The 18475-nt window shown below is 33.3% G+C and overlaps 2 protein-coding genes and 1 pseudogene across 3 annotated transcripts; all 3 read left to right on the plus strand.

Annotated features, from left to right (window-relative positions):
- The first annotated feature begins 2247 nt into the window (after positions 1 to 2247).
- LOC143578491 (protein NRT1/ PTR FAMILY 8.2-like) lies at positions 2248 to 4569 on the plus strand. The gene is made up of 4 exons (XM_077062058.1): positions 2248 to 2460; positions 2675 to 2892; positions 3053 to 3606; positions 3675 to 4569. The coding sequence occupies exons 1-4, from the start codon at positions 2319 to 2321 to the stop codon at positions 4549 to 4551; spliced, it is 1791 nt and encodes a 596-aa protein (XP_076918173.1). The 5' UTR covers positions 2248 to 2318; the 3' UTR covers positions 4552 to 4569.
- Positions 4570 to 11784: 7215 nt separating this feature from the next.
- Positions 11785 to 14185, plus strand: LOC143578504 (pentatricopeptide repeat-containing protein At4g14820 pseudogene; annotated as a pseudogene). The gene is made up of 3 exons (XR_013143280.1): positions 11785 to 11804; positions 11893 to 12435; positions 12512 to 14185. The product of XR_013143280.1 is annotated as a pentatricopeptide repeat-containing protein At4g14820 pseudogene (transcript).
- An 864-nt stretch (positions 14186 to 15049) lies between these two features.
- On the plus strand, positions 15050 to 16916 carry LOC143578499 (uncharacterized). The gene is made up of 2 exons (XM_077062068.1): positions 15050 to 15175; positions 16271 to 16916. The coding sequence occupies exons 1-2, from the start codon at positions 15142 to 15144 to the stop codon at positions 16714 to 16716; spliced, it is 480 nt and encodes a 159-aa protein (XP_076918183.1). The 5' UTR covers positions 15050 to 15141; the 3' UTR covers positions 16717 to 16916.
- Positions 16917 to 18475: the final 1559 nt, after the last annotated feature.

The following is an 18475-nucleotide window of genomic DNA, read 5'->3' on the forward strand; positions in this document are numbered from 1 at the left end:
CACACCCTTGTCGTCATTTGTAATCATGCTATCCTATAATTGTTTCATCATCATCATCATCATCATCATCATCATCACCATCATCATCATACTTAGTATATCCCACCAATAACACAGCTATGGTAGGGTCCGAGGAGTGTAAAATGTAGATGGCCTTACCTCTACCCTTTAGGAATAGAGAGACTGCTTCCAGTGAGACCCCCGGCTTGATTATCCTATAATTGTTTGTGAACAAATATCTATAATTAGTTGATTTAGATTTTAACATAAAATATCAAATATAAAATAGTTTTAGGTAGTTATTTGCAACATAACGTTTGATGTGTTCTAAATTAATATTTTAATCATGAAAAAACAAAAAAGAAAACAATGGAATATCCGTCTAAAGTCGATACATTGGAGGATCATACAAGACAAAAACAAGCGATATTAATGATCTTGTTTTGGTTGTTTCCTGGTGACTTATTGGGCAAAATTTTCAACAAGAATAGACCGGCATTTTATATGGTTGTGATCAAATATCGTATCCATCTCAACAAAAGAAAAAGTTTCAACTTATTCTCAATCAAGTTTCTTCATTGAAGTGTTCTTGAGGCCAGTTCAAAGTTCGTTGTCCGCTCCGTTCAGGCATCTATATATATCAATTTTGCGTTTCTACTTTAAGTATGGTATCATTTGAGTCGGGTTGAGCTTGAGCCTTAAGTCGTGTGAGTCATGCTTTTACTTTTGAGGGCTTGGTTTGTCCGATGATAGAAGTATAGAACCAATAATCGAAGTCTAGCATGTCGGTAGGCTGCTTTGACTTGTGCGACTGAAAAAAGATAATCAGTTTAGCGATTGGATGCATTGTAGTTGCAAAACAGGCCGATCACAATCTCGTAGCAAAATAATTCGGCGCAAAATGAGCCGACTGCAATCCAATTGCAAATTTTTTGCAATCACGAAAGTAGTTTCTAGATTGCAAAATAACCCGGGCCGCAAAATATGATTGCCCATGGAGGTCTTTGTCGCTACAATTTTAGTTGCAAATTGTTTGAAAATGCGACCGTTTTATGACTGGAATTGTGGTTGGAAAGGTCCAATTTTCCAGTAGTGGTTATGTATGCTAGAGTTTTGGTTAGACTCACATATAAGTTTAAAATTTAGGAAATTCACCCAAAAAACTATTTATCCAGGATGAATTGACAACATGGTCTTAACTTTTTTAATTTACTGATAGATTAGATCTCAGCATGTAGACTTTAAAGTCCACATGCTTTTTTAGTGGTCTTAACTTTTTTTAGTTTTCTAGTAACTTTTTTAATTTACTGAAATTTCGGCCTAGAAATTTAAGAACACTTTTAAAATTACAGATAACTTGTAAAAATAACCAAATAAAAAACTATTCATAAAATAAAAATGGTTGATAGAAAACTATTTATATAATAAAAATAGTTGATTGATATATACATTATTCGTAAAATGAAAATACCTTTTTTATGAACGTCAATTGTAATATTAAGATAAAGACTTTATTTAAAAGTGCAAGGTGTTGATCGAGTTAAGTCTCGCATGTAACAAAATAAGGTATTGACTTAGGGAATGAAGATGATTCCGTATGTGATCTAAATTATCGTTAAAAAATTAGTTTGGGTACCTTATTTGTAAAATAAAAGTAAACAATATAAAAACGTAATAAATATATAACAAAAAAAAATTGAAGTAGAAAACTTAATAATAAACATTATATTTAACTTTAAAATAACTAGTACAAAAATGTTTAATTGTAAAACAAATATACTTAGTACAAAATGTTTATTTGTAGACTAAAATTAATTATTACAAAAACGATAATTGTAAATATATATATTTAATATAAATAGTTTATTTGAAAAATAAAAATTGTTACCTAAAGCCGTACATGTGTGTCGGATAAGACTTTGCATTTATAAATTGTGAGGGTTTAAGTCTAGTGATTATAAAAAAAATGTGTAATTTAGGAGTAGAGTTAAAAGTGTGTATGGATTGTCGTTCTATAATTAAAAAGAAAATTGGTTAATTCTAAGAGCATCACCTGTGAAATTAAAATAACTTGTACATAATTAATTTTATTTGTAACCTGGATTATGTAGTTCTTTTGTCTCATTTTCATGCCATCTAACCTCATTTTGTGGCTTTAATTATCCACCTTGTTTGTCAATGTCATACTATCTGCCTTTAGTTGCTCTTATAAGTTCTAACTTAACTTATGTGGATCTTATTAGGGTCAACTCCCAAGGTCATAATCATCAAATTTTAATTTACATCAAAAGGTAAAAAGATAAGAAAGAAACTTAATCATGAGTGATGCAGTAGATCATCTGACTTACAACAAACTTGAGCTTGAAGATATATACACTAAAGATGGTACACTTGATTACAAGAACAATCCTGCTAACAAGAACACCACAGGAACTTGGAAAGCTTGCCCTTACATACTTGGTACATTATAACTTTATTATCAGTTATATTTATATCAAGATATATATATATATATATATATAGTTTTCAGTTATTCAATACACAAAACATATTATTGAATTCTTTCACTATACAATACTTGTAAGTACACTGAAAAACTGAAAACTAGCACTTTGCTAGAAGAACATGATCGAACGCATCTAAAATCTTGATTCGTGTATTTGCATATACATAGGAAACGAATGCTGCGAACGACTAGCGTATTATGGAATGAGCACGAACCTATTGCTTTATTTCAAGAATCACCTTAATCAACATAGCACTACGGCTTCAAGAAACCTCTCGAATTGGTCAGGAACATGTTATATAACACCGCTGATAGGTGCTTTCGCAGCCGATGCATATCTAGGCCGATACTGGACCATTGCTATATTCTCCATCATCTATGTTATTGTAAGTGTGTACGTTAGCCGAATCTATTATCTATTATAGTTATTATTTATTGATTTATCATATATCTTTAGGTTTGTTTCTTAGTCATAATATTCTAGTTTCAAACTTTTGTAGTAATGAGATAGTTATTCAATAAAAAGATTTGTGTCATATGATACAGGGAATGACATTATTGACATTATCAGCATCGGTTCCGGGTTTAAGGCCAAGTTGTGTATCAAAAGATGTTTGTCACGCGACAGACGGTCAAGTGGCGGTAGCCTTTGCGGCACTCTATATAGTGGCTGTAGGAACAGGAGGGATTAAGCCGTGTGTCTCGTCCTATGGAGCGGACCAGTTTGATGATTCTGATGAAAAGGAAAAGAAGCACAAGAGTTCTTTCTTTAACTTGTTCTACTTCTCGATTAATATTGGCGCGTTAATCGCGTCCTCGGTTCTTGTTTGGATCCAAGATAATGTGGGTTGGGGATGGGGATTTGGGATCCCGGCGGTGGCCATGGCGATTGCTGTTGGCTCGTTCTTTTCGGGTACTCGTTTGTACCGGAACCAGAAACCAAGTGGAAGTCCATTGACCCGCATTTGTCAGGTCATTGTGGCTTCCTGGAAGAAACGAGGAGTTCGTGTGCCTGCTGACAACTCGGCTTTGTATGAAACTGCGGACAATGAGTCGGCTATCGTGGGAAGCCGAAAGCTTGAGCACACCAAAGATTTCAGGTAAACATTTTTAAAACTTTTGTTTACTGTGAGTTGAATTTTACTGGATACGTTTGTTTGGTTTCCAGTTTCTTGGACAAGGCGGCGGTGGAAACAGAATCGGACCACATAAAAGACTCGGTTAGCCCGTGGCAGCTTTGCACGGTGACCCAAGTGGAAGAGTTTAAGTCTATCATTAAACTACTTCCTATATGGGCCACCGGGATCATTTTTGCCACGGTTTACGGGCAAATGGGCAACTTATTCGTGTTACAAGGCTCATTCATGGACATATCCCTACACGACTTTGAAATCCCACCCGCGGCTCTGAGCATTTTCGACACTCTAAGTGTCATATTCTGGGTCCCGGTCTATGACCGGATCCTTGTACCTGTTGCCCGTAAATACACGGGCAACAAGTCAGATATAACCCAACTCCAAAGAATGGGAACCGGCCTAGTGATCTCGATTTTTGCAATGCTAGCAGCGGGAATTCTAGAAGTCGTTAGACTTGGGATCGTTAAACGAAACAATTATTACGATTACGAACACATGCCCATGTCGATATTTTGGCAAGTCCCGCAGTACTTCTTGATCGGTTGTGCTGAGGTGTTCACCGTTATCGGGCAGCTAGAGTTTTTTTATCAGCAAGCTCCTGACTCGATGAGGAGTTTGTGTTCGGCTTTGCAACTGACTACAGGTGCACTCGGGAGCTATTTGAGCTCGTTGCTTGTGACGATTGTGACGGATATTAGTACTAAAGGAGGTAAGCCCGGGTGGATACCCGACAACTTGAATCGCGGTCAGTTACAGAATTTTTTCTGGCTCTTAGCGATTCTAAGCGTGTTAAACTTTGGGGCGTTTTTATTGATTTCGACATGGTACACGTACAAAAAGCCTGTTGGGACTATATCTAGGAAGCTTAAGGATGATGGTACTATATCTTCTGAACGTCTTACAAACTAAGAACACAACAATAATGTTCTGTTTACATGTATAGTATCTTGGTTTGAGTTTGTTGTTTCAGTTTTTCTTTTAATTTGTGTTTCATGTTGTAAAATGAAGTTTGAACTTGTTACACAAATGTGAAAATGAATAAAGGAATGACACAAAGATGTTCGTAGGAAATTAAGGCTCCTAAAGTTAGCGGGTCGTGTCAATAATGGTGTCTAATTGGAGAGTTGAAGTATTTTGGTTCACGTGTAGGCGGGTTGGATAACTAAACATGAACAAGACCTTATAGATTTATTCTTGTAAAATCATCAACATAAACCCAAACACACAAACACGCTTAAAACTGCGTCAGGTTCAGTCACACAAGCCATAATGTTAACAAATATACCAGTTTAATACGTCAACCTAAGTATATATCTAAGGGTGGAGGGTGTGGGCGACGGGTACCTCGAAGGGGTACTATCCTGGCGGGTATGTGTTAAGCGGTAGTAATCCCCAAATATGTATGTCAACTAGCCATTCAACGTCAACGTCAACGGCTAGTTTCATTAAATTTTTTATTTTTTTAATTTTTTCTTTTTTATAAATAACCAAACACGCTAACCATTTTCTACACATTATTCTACAACATTTTTTATAATTTCTTTTAAAACCAACACTTTATATAGAGCAACCGAATCTTCAACATTAGGAGAGGGCCACGAAGAGGGAGCCTTAAAGAAGTAATGTTAGCAAAGACTTGTGTCCATGTTTCTTAAGACATGGACTCTATAGACCAATGAATGTCGGGTTTTTGGTCACGAGTTTGGAACTATTTTGTTTCAGAGGAGGGTCAAGCGATCGTACAGAGCATCAAGTGTGTTTGAAATGGCAAAATGTGGTAGGACAAACTAACGCTCGCGATAACGACACGTTTGAAGTCGTAACAAAAGTAAAATTAAAAAAACAATGGAATTGGGAATAATATTATATAATATATTGTTCCCCGTTAAGTAACCAACTTTTAGATTAATCTGGACCCTTTAAAGTCTCCATCTTCAAATCACAGCCGTATAAACCCCTTGAAAAGCTTCTAGAAGCAGCGGTTAAGAGCAGTTGTAGACTAAAATGCTTCTAGAACGAGCAGTTCATCACAGTTATACTCTCTCTTTCCAACCCAGAGGCGATTCTGATTCCTCCCCACGTCTCCGATAGTTTAGCTTCTTAACCTCATGTTCCTTCTCACTTCTTTTTAACCCCATTTCCATTCGATCGAAATAGCAGGTGTCGGGTTTCATTCGGAATCACATGCATGTGTACGTCAACAAAATTACAGGTTTGTAACTTCACACCACGTTCAGAATCACTAAACCTTCCATCCTTCTCTTCCTTTCGTGTTGAGTTCATCGCCCCAAATTTTGAATTGTTATACTAGGTAAATATTCATTTTCTAATAGCATTTGGTAATTTGTTTTTGTTATCTATAGACTATAAATTCTCTAAATATGTGTTTATTTTTATATCTGATTCATGTGTTTCTATGTATTTTGTGATGTGGTTCAAGTAATTGGGCAATGAAGCCCACCAAAGAAGATGATTGTTATGTTAATACATACTATTTATTGTGTTAAGGTGTATGACAATTAAGTCTATTTTGGCGTCACAGGAGTTTGACAAAGACAAGTCACAAGCATATGGTATTTGATTTTTTTCTCTATATATGTATTTGTAATTGATATTATTGAATATTTGGTATGTGTTTAATTCTCAAACACAGAAAGATTGCGAGTCCATTCAGAAGGATCTGGTGAGTTGGGCTCCAAGAAAGATAGAGGATTTGTTGGAACGATCCCTCTTCACCAGGATTAGTTGGTATGATTTTTGTACAAGCATTCGATTTTTATTTTTTATTTTTCCGATGTATAATATTGCCTGTAATTAATGTCTAGCCAGAAGGTGCACCGCCTCAAAATTATGAAAAGGACCTTGCATACTTTTAGGAGGTTGATGCATTGCATTTGACTCTTACGAGAAACCCTCCCCAGTTTAAAACAAGACCAAGTTTATGGGCATCAAAAACTGAATGTTGCAGTTGGCTTGCTTTTACAGTTACCTCCTCACTTAAATGTATTTTGGTGAATTGTAGATCTCAGGTTTGTTGTTAAACAAATATAGCAAATTGCTTAAAACATTTATCTATTTGTTAATGTCTTGTGGATCCATGATTTAATCCATGGAACATGTAATTGGCCCTTTAGTAAGTTTGCCTTTTTTAATATATAAGAAATTTTGGTGGTTTTATGTGCAGGCAATCAATCATAAGAGTTTCAACATTGACGTAGTTCCTTAGTCTCAATATTGATAACATGATCTAAAGAGCGCAAATGTGAATCATGTATGCAATATATATAGATTATAATGGCTCACTACCTCAACAGTTATGGCTAAGTTGTTTGAACTTCATAAATGTTAAATAAGAATTTGATTTCTGTAAAGAAAATTTTTGTACCTATATTTTAGTGAATTGTTTGTACTTCTTCCCGTGTAATGTCTTTATACATTACCAGGTTTTAGTCGTTGCCAGTTTTAGTGATGTTTCTATTAGATTCAATACGAGCAGGAAGAGAACCTAAATACCACTAAAAAGAAATTTTAAGATAACAAAAATGTGTAAACAAGGTAAAAATTTATTTAAAAGAAAAGCAAGAGCATCAAAAAGGCCGTTCAAAAGCTTTGAAATAATAATTGTATTTAAAAACTTTAAAAAACACCAACATCAAATACCACAATGCCATCTACTCAAAGAGGTCACTCTACAAACTAAAACATATGGAGTAAAATACAAAATGAGTAAAATACAAGTCAAAATTTTAGTTAATTAATTATGACTCGTGTTTTACATCTCATTTTAATTAATTATTTTAATTAATTCTATGCATCTTTGACCCATTTAGCCTCTTTATATTGATGCATACTGAATTATTTATCTCAAAACCAATTCAATTAACCTAAATTCGCATTATCTATAAATTTTTAATACTTTTATACAATTTTTTATATTTATGGAGTTTGGGCTTTAAATTTAGTTTTTTTTTTTCAAAACTCATTTGTTAATTCATTATTTTGTGTGTTCTTTTAACCAAGTCAGATATTTATTCTTTACTTATAAGTTAAAGAGTTGAGCTTTTATCTAAATTATATGTTATTTTGGTTTAGAATGTAAACAAAGATAGTTGTGCTATTAAGACATTAAATGCCCGTCCATCGGACGGGTATAAAACTAGTTTGTATATGTTCTTTATTGAATAAAGTGTTGTTTAATTATTTATGTTTTTTTGGATTTATAATGTCTGCATTTTTATTTATTTTTTATTATAATTTATTGGTTAATTTTAATTATAAATTAACATTCTTTAGGGTAATTCGGGGTACACCATCACCAACTCTTAAGATAGTTCAGGGTAATAAAATAACGTGACAGTACAAGATTGATCAGTGATTAGAGTACTTTAGATACTCTTAAGGCACCACACCCTCCACCAGCCCACCCTAACAATGGGATTGAGATTGATTAAGGCACTTGTTATTTTTAGATGTCCTATGCCTACAATTCTATAAAGAGGGTTCACGAGAAAACTACTATTAATCAATTTTTTTTTCTTTTTTTAATTATCTACTATCATAATAAAAGACTACTTATTTGTGTCACTTGTCACTTTTTTAGCCACTCATATTTTTTAGCATTTTTTTAAAAAACATAAATTCAAGAAACATAATTTAGAATCTGGTCAACTCATTACCATGCTTCCTAAAAATTCGAATTCTTTGTTTATATGGAAAACTGCAATAATGATTTACTAGCTATTTAAAACTTTTCATTATATGTCTTTTTTTTCATAACTAAGATTACATTAGTTGTTTGTTTTTTTGTTATTTATATTTTTATTGGCTATATTTTGCTTAATGTACAATGTTTCAACATTTTCATTATAATCACTTTATTTGATGTTTTTAAAATTAAGAGAATTTTAGGTAAATATTAAAAGCATTATTAGTTTTAGTTGAAACTTTGAAACCTACAGTTCTGATTTTCTTGCTAAAACTCTAATCATACGAATAGTTATTAGTTTTAAACTTTAAAATAAAGTATTAAATTATATCTTTTTCGTTATTAATACATATATAAGTGTGAAAATAATCATGGTTTACTATGTGTTTAATATTTCAACAACTTTTCAAACGAAATTATCTAATCACACGGGATATGTATCAAATTATAAATATTCATTATTTAACACTTTTAACTAATATAAATGTGAGTGATTTGATTTTTTAGTTTTCCTAAATATAAATCAATAGATTATTTTAGGTAGAATTTTTTAAGGAAGAAATCAAGGGTCTAACATGATCAAGCTATAATGACGATTTTTTATTTAATCTGATTAGCTCATTTACCATGATTGTTTCCTGTAAATCTGAATTCTTTCATTATTTTGAAAACTACTATCATGATTTTTTAATTGTTTTAAATAATTAGAGATATATCAATTTAATTAAATATTGCAACTTCTTAAAATAATCACTAATCACACGAGATTAGTATTCAAAGTTTAAAACATTCTTTATCTAATATTTTCAAGTACTATATATAAGACACGTCATGTGGTACTTTGTTAACTCATACAGTAATCAACGTTTTCACAACTATGGAAAATAGGTTAGTAAGTCTTTTTCATATTTATGCCAATTGCATTCATTGTGTAATACTTTTAACTATTTCATATACTCCTTAATTATATGACTTTTAATTGTAATGAATTAAAAAAACTTTAAATATTTCAATATGAATCATTTTGTGACTGCAAATTTATCATGCTCATTCAACTTCCGATTCAATTAGTATAATACCCTGTATTAAAAGTCTGTTAGTATAATATTATTAAAATTATCCAATTCAATAAAAAATAACCAACATATATGTTTTTACTTGAAAGAACCCTTACATGGACGGTTATATGTTGCCTTGTCAAAAGTTACAAATAGGCATGTGCTAAAGAATTTGATTATTGATAAACAAGGTAATCTGACAAATACAAACACAAATGTAGTGTACAAGGAAATTTTCTTATTTGTAAAGTATTTGTGTAATGTTTCTTTTGTAATTCATATAATTTTAATGTAAGTTGTAATTATATTAACAATATATGATAATTTTGTTGTTGATTGTATATTTCTTAATGTTTAAATTTTAAAATGAGAAAATTATAATTTACTTCCCTATGCTTTATGGGCGGGAACACTTTACAGCCCCAGTCCGATTTTGCGCGTTGCGTGCCACCAAAGCACATGGAGGCAAATCATAATTTTCTTTTTTAAAAATTCCATCAATTACCCGTGTAATACACGGGTCTCAACTAGTAAGTTATATATGTAAATAAAAATATGTAGCATAAAAAGTTACACATACGTATGTAATTTCATGAGCTAAAAATTGGATGTGGCTCAATGGTAAAGCACTCATTTACAAGTAAGAGGTAAGATGTTCAAACCTCATTATCACCAATTTATATGGGAGATATGAGGGATGACCCTGGCTTGCCAGGGTTCGAGTCCTGATCTCACCCGGTTTTACCGGCTCCTCGTTGTCGTGCCATTTGGCGGGCGTGGGGGTCGGGCCTTATCCGGTGAATCCCTCAATAGGTGGACCGCTAGGGGCTCCGACTAGTGGCCGGCTCGGGCTACCTTTAACCATGGGGACCACGTACGGAGTACCCGACGTTACTTAGTTGGTCGTTCAAAAAAATAATAAATAACAGAAAATATAAAATAAGAAAATGAATGGTTAGCAGTAACTTTCCCTTTTTTTTTCATTTTATTTTTAGTTTTCTAATGAACCCTTCTTTTGTATGTCTATAATAGTATAATCTATTTTAAGGTGATGATTCATGCTTATGTATTATTTTTGTAAAGTCTTTCTAATATAATATAGGAAACTGTATCAGTTGATGTGTTATATTTCTTTTAGTATGTCTTAATTCTAAAGGTAAATATATTACGCTAATAATATCATCAATTGGCTCTCTCACTTGAGAAGTAACCAAAAGTACTTTCATACATTCTAAATTGAATATATTTACGGAATGTAATTTTTTTATCTACATTTGAACCGATCACGCCTTTTGCTTCCAAAATACAATTTATGAAGAGTGTAGAAAAAAGTGAAAAGCGAACTCAAATTCAACACACACTTATAAACATAGTAGAGCTTTATGAAGATATATACAAGTCACTAGTAATTTAAAACGGGTTTAGCGAGTTTAGGCTCTATGATTTAGGGTTGGTTAGGCCTTAAAATATTATAACTAGGGGATGAATATGACAAATATGATTTAGGTTGTCATATCTAACATGTTTAATAAATGAGTTGTGTTTAGATTGACATATTTTATAATAAATGAGTTGTTTTTTTGTGTACATGTCCTTACTGTTTAACCCATTTAATTTAATACGCAACCCACAAACCCGTTTATTACAATTCACCCTTGATTACAACTCGTTTGACACATTTAGATAAACGAGTTAATATGACATGCGGGTTACAAGATTTACTTGTGTTGGGTTGATATTTTTTACAAGAATAAAAATATGAAGTCGTATTCGATCTGAACAATTTAACCCCCGTAACCCGTCACTCTTACACGATCAACACCTGCAATTTACAACACTCGTGTTAACAATAAAAAATAGAGAAGCTTGTTAAATAAATCAATAATATTAAACTTAAGGGGCTAATGGGGAATATCATTGAACATAAAAGAAGTAGATGATATACAAAAGCAATAGAGCTGGTGAAACAGGTAACTCTTTAAACTTTAAACCCTACAACAATCTTATTATTACTTTCATAGTTCCAGATGAGTGATTGATTATGATATTATGATGTTGTGATTCATGTTATTAATAGTTGAAATACCGACATGATTGGGTGCGGGACGTTCTTTGGGACATCTTAAGGCGAGCTGGGATAGGTCTTTGGGACATGTCTTTAGTAGGTTAGGGATTGCAATTCAGAAAGGGGTGGCGGCGCAGCTTGTTCCCCGCCTACCTGCTATGTTGATGTAACATCTATGTTTCTACCCAGAAATGAAATTGTAACTTTCATTTAAAAAAAAAAAAAACAGTTGATATGTATTGACATACTGAATCTGGGTTTATTATTATTAGCATTTTTGGTTTCCCTTGTATGCCTACCAACTGTTTGATAAAATGCCTGAACCAAAAACAATGTACATTCCATTGAAATCACTTACTAAACGATTATTATTCATCATTTCATCCAGGACTTAAATTAAGCAAACCTTCTAAATGATAAAGGCTTACTGACCCAATAATCTACCATGAATGTAATGACCACCATTCCACAACCCATAATCTCTCAACCTCATCCTCCCTCTCACATCTCAAGCAAATACACGCCCAAATCCTCCGCTCGGTCAAACTCGTTCTTTCAGCATGCACATTATGTTCCCCGTCCTTTGACTACGCGTGGCGTGGTCGGTCTTTTACCAAATGCACAACCCGGAACCACATCTTTCTAACAAGTTATGGCGTGAGCTTTCTCGAAGCGTCAAGCCGGAAAAGGCCCTTTTGGCTTATGCCAAGATGAGGGAACAAGGGTTTGTGATTGATAGTTTTAGCCTCCTGCCGCTTTTAAAAGCGTCAACGCGAGTTTCGGCGTTAAGTGAAGGGATGGAGCTTCATGGGTTTGCTACAAAAATGGATTTTGTGTCCGACCTGTTTGTGCAGACGGGTTTGGTTGCAATGTACTCGGCTTGTGGACATGTTGAAGATGCCACGACTAGTGTTTAATAAAATGCCTGAAAGAGATATTGTTGCTTGGAATATGATGATTGACGGGTATGGCTATTTTTCCCGGTTGTTGGTTTCTTTTGAATTGCTAATTTCGTTATCTGAATTTCTAAACTGTGAACAGTTATTGCGGGAACGGACGGTACAACAATGTTTTGCCATTGATTGAGGAGATGAAGAGATCAAACATAAATCCAGATGAAAAGATCTTCTCTACTGTTGTTACTGCGTGTGCCCGTACTGGAAATCTAGAATTCGGGAAAGCATTTCACAAGTTTATAAGCGAAAACCGAGTTATGATTGACTACAACCTGCAATGTGCACTTGTGATCATGTATGCTAGTTGCGGATCAATGGACATTGCAACTAAGATGTTTAAAGATCTGTCCCCAAAAAACATAGTTGTGTCAACCGCCATGATTACAGGGTACTCAAAAGCAGGACAGATTGAATCTGCATGCTCGATTTTTGATCAAATGGTCGAAAAGGACTTGATTTGTTGGAGTGCAATGATATCAGGGTGTGCAGAGGGCGGTCAACCTCAGAATGCCCTCCAACTGTTTCATAAAATGCTAACCTCGGGTGTAACACCTGATCAGGTCACTATGCTAAGTGTTATTTCTGCTTGTGCTAGTTTAGGTGCGGTAGATAACGCGATAAAAATCGAATCATATGTTAATAAAAATAGGTTTAGTGGAGTGTTACCGGTTAATAACGCGCTTATTGACATGTATGCAAAATGTGGTGAACTCGACAGGGCTAAACAAGTTTTTGATAGGTTGCATAAACGAAACGTTATTACATGGAGTAGCATGATCGGGGCCTACGCGGTCCACGGAGATACTATTAACGCACTCGACCTATTTCACAAAATGAAAATTAATAGAACCAAGCCGAACGAGGTCACATTTATAGGCTTGTTGTATGCTTGTAGCCACGCGGGGTTAGTCGCACAGGGTCGGGAAATCTTTGAGTCGATGGTTAACGACTACAACATAACACCCAAACGCGAGCATTACGGTTGCATGGTGGATCTTTATGGTAGAGCTAATTTGCTTAAAGAAGCTCTAGAAGTAATTGAACAAATGCCCATGGCACCAAATGTGGTCATTTGGGGTTCCCTAATGGCAGCTTGTAGAATCTACAACGAGGTTGAACTCGGTGAGTTCGCAGCCAAACGGGTTCTCCAGCTCGACCCGTTTCATGACGGGGCCCACATTTTCTTATCAAACATTTATGCAAAAGAAAAAAAATGGGAAAATGTTGGGGAGATTAGGAAAATTATGCAAAACAAAGGCGTGGTGAAGCAACGGGGATGTAGTAGGATTGAAGTGGATGGTGAGATACATGAGTTTTTAACCGCAGATAAAACACACGAGCGTGTGGATGAGATATATGAAAAGTTAGACGCGGTTGTGAGTGAGTTAGAGGTGGTGGGTTATAGTCCAAATATGTCGTGTGTTTTGGTTGATTTGGACGAGGATGAAAAGACAAAGGCGTTATTATGGCATAGTGAGAAGTTGGCACTTTGTTTCGGGTTGTTAAAACAGAATAGAGGATCTTGCAAGCGGATAATTAAGAATCTTCGGGTGTGTGAAGACTGTCATAACTTCTTGAAGTTGGCGTCTAAGGTTTATGGGGTGCAGATTGTTGTACGAGATAGGACGAGGTTTCATAGGTACGAGGATGGTGTGTTCTTGCAAAGACTATTGGTGACTTGTATAGTATATAAGAAAAATCTGAGTAAGTTAATGTGTTAACTGTTATGTGTGCTCTTGCATATACAGGTTTTTGAACAAACATGACTTGATAGTTGATACTCTTCTTTTTCACCTTTTCCCTCTTCTACAGCTCTACTCAAATTATTGGTGAATGATGGTGTGGCTTTTCTGATTGATTTTTTTAATCTTTAAATTACTATTTTTTACATATGTAACAGATAAACTAATTAATTATTTATAAAATAAAAGCTTGATTAAAAAAAAGACTTAGATGCCTGAAGTGGACAATTTGTATACTTTGCATAAAGTTAAATTACGATGTTGAGGAATTTTTTTAAGTTCTAAAAAATCGGTTTATTTAAATTTCAGCTTATTTTAGTAGTCTGCAGACGTTAAAACAAACAATTTTTTATGCAAACTTCAGAAATTTGGTCCACATCTTCTTCTTTTACAGATGTTTGCAATTATGATACGCACACTGTATATATTTTACCTCTAAAATGACAAACAAAACCTTAGTGTCAATAGTTTGATTAATTTGGTTTCACAAAAGTTTCTAGATTGAACTGCTAATTGTGGTTTTAAAAAACAAAAAACTAAACTAGTGATTAAATATTTCGGTATATATGATGTGAAAATTTTTATTTTTCTAACAATATTTGAAAAATTTTTAATTAGTAAATGTTTCATTATTACAATACATAAATACATAGTCATAAAAATAGTACAGGTTAAACGGCTTGTTTAAATTTTCAAATCGTTATCCGAATCATTGAACCGTCAAAATTTAATTAAAGACCGAACAATATGAATACAAACCGATAGACTTGTTTCAGTTTATAAATGAAATTCAATCTTTTAATAATGGAAATGAAGAGAAGTTGAGGGGTTTAATATGTAATAACATTGAACATAATAAAGGAACATTTTTTCCCCTAATCAAGAGAGACTGTAGAGATTTGTTCCTTTTGATTTATTTTTCATGAACTAAGATTACTCAAACTGGTTGCAAGCTCGTTAATTTTCATTCTAGATGGTTCGCAAAAGCTATAGAGCTGTCGAAACAGGTAATTTTGAACCCCTAAGACTATTTTTTATCATCAAATTCACTGTTCCGGACGGTTAATTTCGAAATTAATACCAGTGTTTGTGCTTTAGCGGATCATGTTGCTAGTGATTGATGTTAATTGAATTCTGGACATGGGTTTGGGTTTTGATGCGTTGTCACTGTTTGGTTTTTCTTATTATTAATATGTGCCCACCAACTGTTTGATAAAATGACTGACCCAAAATGCATTCTTTTATGTTCTTTGAGCGGATTACAAGGTTTTTAAGGTGATTAAATATTGATTTTCTTGTATTTTTAAGGTTATTAATTGAAAAGTGTTGTTTTTTTAACCAAATCAGTATGCTCTAAAATCTCATGTTTTTTGAGAGAATTACAAGCTTGTTAAGGTAATTAAAGCTTGATTTTGATTAAGGTTCGATCTTTTAGGTTATAGTTAAAAAAATAGTGTTCTTTATGCAAATCAGTATGCAATTTCCATTGTTACTACTAATGCTTGAACAATGGCGTAGCCATAAATTTTTTTCCTACGGGTTCAGAAAAATTTGAGGGACGGAGACCGATTGTTTCTCACTTAAATTTTGGTTTTCTACGGGTTCGATGACAAAATACACTAATATATAACACTAAAACAAAATTTTGCACGGGTCTGCCGAACCCGTTTTCCTAAAACTGCCTACGCCCCTGGGCTTGAACTTGAAATTATGAGCGAGTTGCAGAATTATTAAGGTGATTAAAGATTGATTTATATATTAACAAACTATGACGTGCAATAAAGTTTCGATTTTTAAGGTTATTAGTTAACAATAACTGTTCTTTAACCAAATAAGTACCCAATTTCCGTTGTTACTAAAAGTGGTTGAACTTGAAATCTAATGTTCTTTTTGAGAATTACAAGATTTGGTTAAAGATTTATTTTCTTGTTAGCAAACTATGAAGTGTGATAAAGTTTCGATTTTTAAGGTTATTAGTTAAAAAATAGTGGTGTTCTGTAATCAGATCAGAATGCAATTTCCGTTGTTACACTTGAGAAGTTGAATTTGAAACTTAGTTGTATCTATATGTCAGTCTTGTAACATTGATCACTCATTTCCAGTGACCAAATCTTTCAATGCTGAAAAATACCTAAAGAAAATAGGCCTTGGAAAGGAAGACTACCACTTCTGGAAACAAATAGGCAAAGCACTTTTATGCACATACACAGTGTTTGGTGCCATGTGGTTATACAATGAAACATCACCACTTGGTTGGTGGACATTAAAACCCGTACCCAAAGAAGAGAAAGAACTGGCTCATTTGTATCAACGGATCAACTACCCGTACCCTGGTGACGAGGAGGCCATGACTGAGTTCATAGCAAAAGGTGGTATGATTGGGACAATGGTGAGTGCCAAAGGGACCATAGACATGGACTCGGGTCCCATGAATTATCAGAAGCAGTTGCAGAAAGAGAAGTTTGATCAAGAAGCACTTAAGTTGTGGTTGAGGATGAAGAGTGAAGTTGTTCAAGAGCTTCAAGAGAAAGGGTATGATTTGGAGTGATTGTCAAGATTTGAAATTGTTGTTTCTAGTATAATAATGTTGGATCATGGATAATAGCTTGAATTTACTCTTGCGAAGACATGTAGGTGATTATTATCAGAATTTTATAAAGTTATACGGTTATGATACGTATGTTTTATTTCTTTTTTATGTTATTCCTCGCTTTGTTTAAAAAAATCACGAAAATAACCAATTTTCTAGTATAGCCACAAGGTCATAAACAAAAAAAATACTATTCCGAAGTATATATGTACATGGATTATATTCGCGAATGGTATTAATATTCAGGTATTGTGCTTTATCATTCTATACTCTTGAAAGATTCATAATTTTATCAAAAGAAAATGGAATCTAAGTTTGAGAATTTGGAGATAGCCTTAGTTTGCGTTGATCGTCATAAATACATAGTGGGAGTGTCGTGTATGCCTTGATCATCTTGCAAGCATCTTGTCATTTTCTCTACTCAAATAAACTACAATGGAACATCTATAATTTAATACTCGATAAATTCATAACCTCGATAAAATTAATAATTTGACCGGTCCCAACTTGAGACCAGTACAAAACTGGACCCTAGTTGATAAAATAATATTTTTTTAAAATTCCAATGTAAATATATTGGTCTCGCGAAACTATAAAGTAATAACTACTAATATATTCCAAAATTCTAAGATTATCTAGTAAAAAACGAATATATAGTCACTTGTTTTTTTAACTTCAAATTTATATTGAGTTCATCTTTAAATCTCTCCTTAAAAGTTGAGGAACTGTATTCTCGTATTGCAACAAAAAGTTGTGAAGAGTTGTTGTCGCTTGCAATGCTTCTTTCCGAGTTACCGATTTCAAAGATACTGAATCATCATCAACTTCATCATCAACCGGATTTTGAATAGTATCCATCATAATTTCTTTAATGCTTTGAACCTCGTAACATTCATTATTTTGACATGAATAATCCAACAACTCATTCACATCCATTTTGTGTTGATAATGCATTCTCGTAATCAAGTTCTCAAGCTCAAAAAAATGTCTTCTCCAGAATTTACATCGTTTAAATCATTTGAGCCGGTTGGATTAGCCGAACGAATTTTACAGTACATTTCTCCAAGTCGAGACAGCCAAATTGATGGCATCTAAAACATTAATCTTTTACTTGGAAGAAATGTCCAACTCATAACCTTTCAAAATTTTATGATAAAACTTTTACGGTAGTACATTTTTAAGGCTCTAATTATCCCAACATCACATGGTTGAATTTTTGAAGTCATGTTCGGCGGTAGAAAAAACAACTCAATGATTTGCAACCCTTTAAATAGATAAGTCATTAATTTATAGATATAACTAGTTTTTATCCCCCGTATTACGGGGGTTATTTTATATTATTTGTTTTTTAATATTTATCTATTTTTTGATTTTTTTATTTTTTTATTTTATGAAAGTTAATAATTAACTTATAGTTTGATATTAAATTGTTTCACAAATAAATGAGATGTTATAACCCGGTTTAAAATCTATATGAGTTTGATGAGATCCAAGACCCATTTTTTTTTACTATAAAATTAGTTTTTTAATTATAAATAGTATATATCTTTTATAAATAAATTATATATTTATTTTTAATATATTCCTACATTATAGGATTTTTGTATCAAATATTTGGTGAGATTATTTTTTAATTTAATGAGATGTTATAACCCGTTTAGGAATATCTGGGTTTGGTAAGACCCATACCCGTGAATTCGGGTCAAATGCATGAGAA

The sequence above is a fragment of the Bidens hawaiensis genome, unplaced genomic scaffold, assembly GCF_021521415.1.
Source record: "Bidens hawaiensis isolate Kalapana, Puna unplaced genomic scaffold, B.hawaiensis_p1.1 tig00029282_1, whole genome shotgun sequence".
NCBI lineage: Eukaryota > Viridiplantae > Streptophyta > Magnoliopsida > Asterales > Asteraceae > Bidens > Bidens hawaiensis.

Bases quoted from the DNA above. Each gene is read 5' to 3' on its own strand.
- LOC143578491 (XM_077062058.1), top strand. From the start codon at position 2,319: ATGAGTGATGCAGTAGATCATCTGACTTACAACAAACTTGAGCTTGAA. The intron at 2,461-2,674 runs GTACATTATAAC...GCATATACATAG, and splicing joins AGCTTGCCCTTACATACTTG to GAAACGAATGCTGCGAACGA. The intron at 2,893-3,052 runs GTAAGTGTGTAC...CATATGATACAG, and splicing joins TCTCCATCATCTATGTTATT to GGAATGACATTATTGACATT.
- LOC143578499 (XM_077062068.1), top strand. From the start codon at position 15,142: ATGGTTCGCAAAAGCTATAGAGCTGTCGAAACAG. The intron at 15,176-16,270 runs GTAATTTTGAAC...ACTCATTTCCAG, and splicing joins CTATAGAGCTGTCGAAACAG to TGACCAAATCTTTCAATGCT.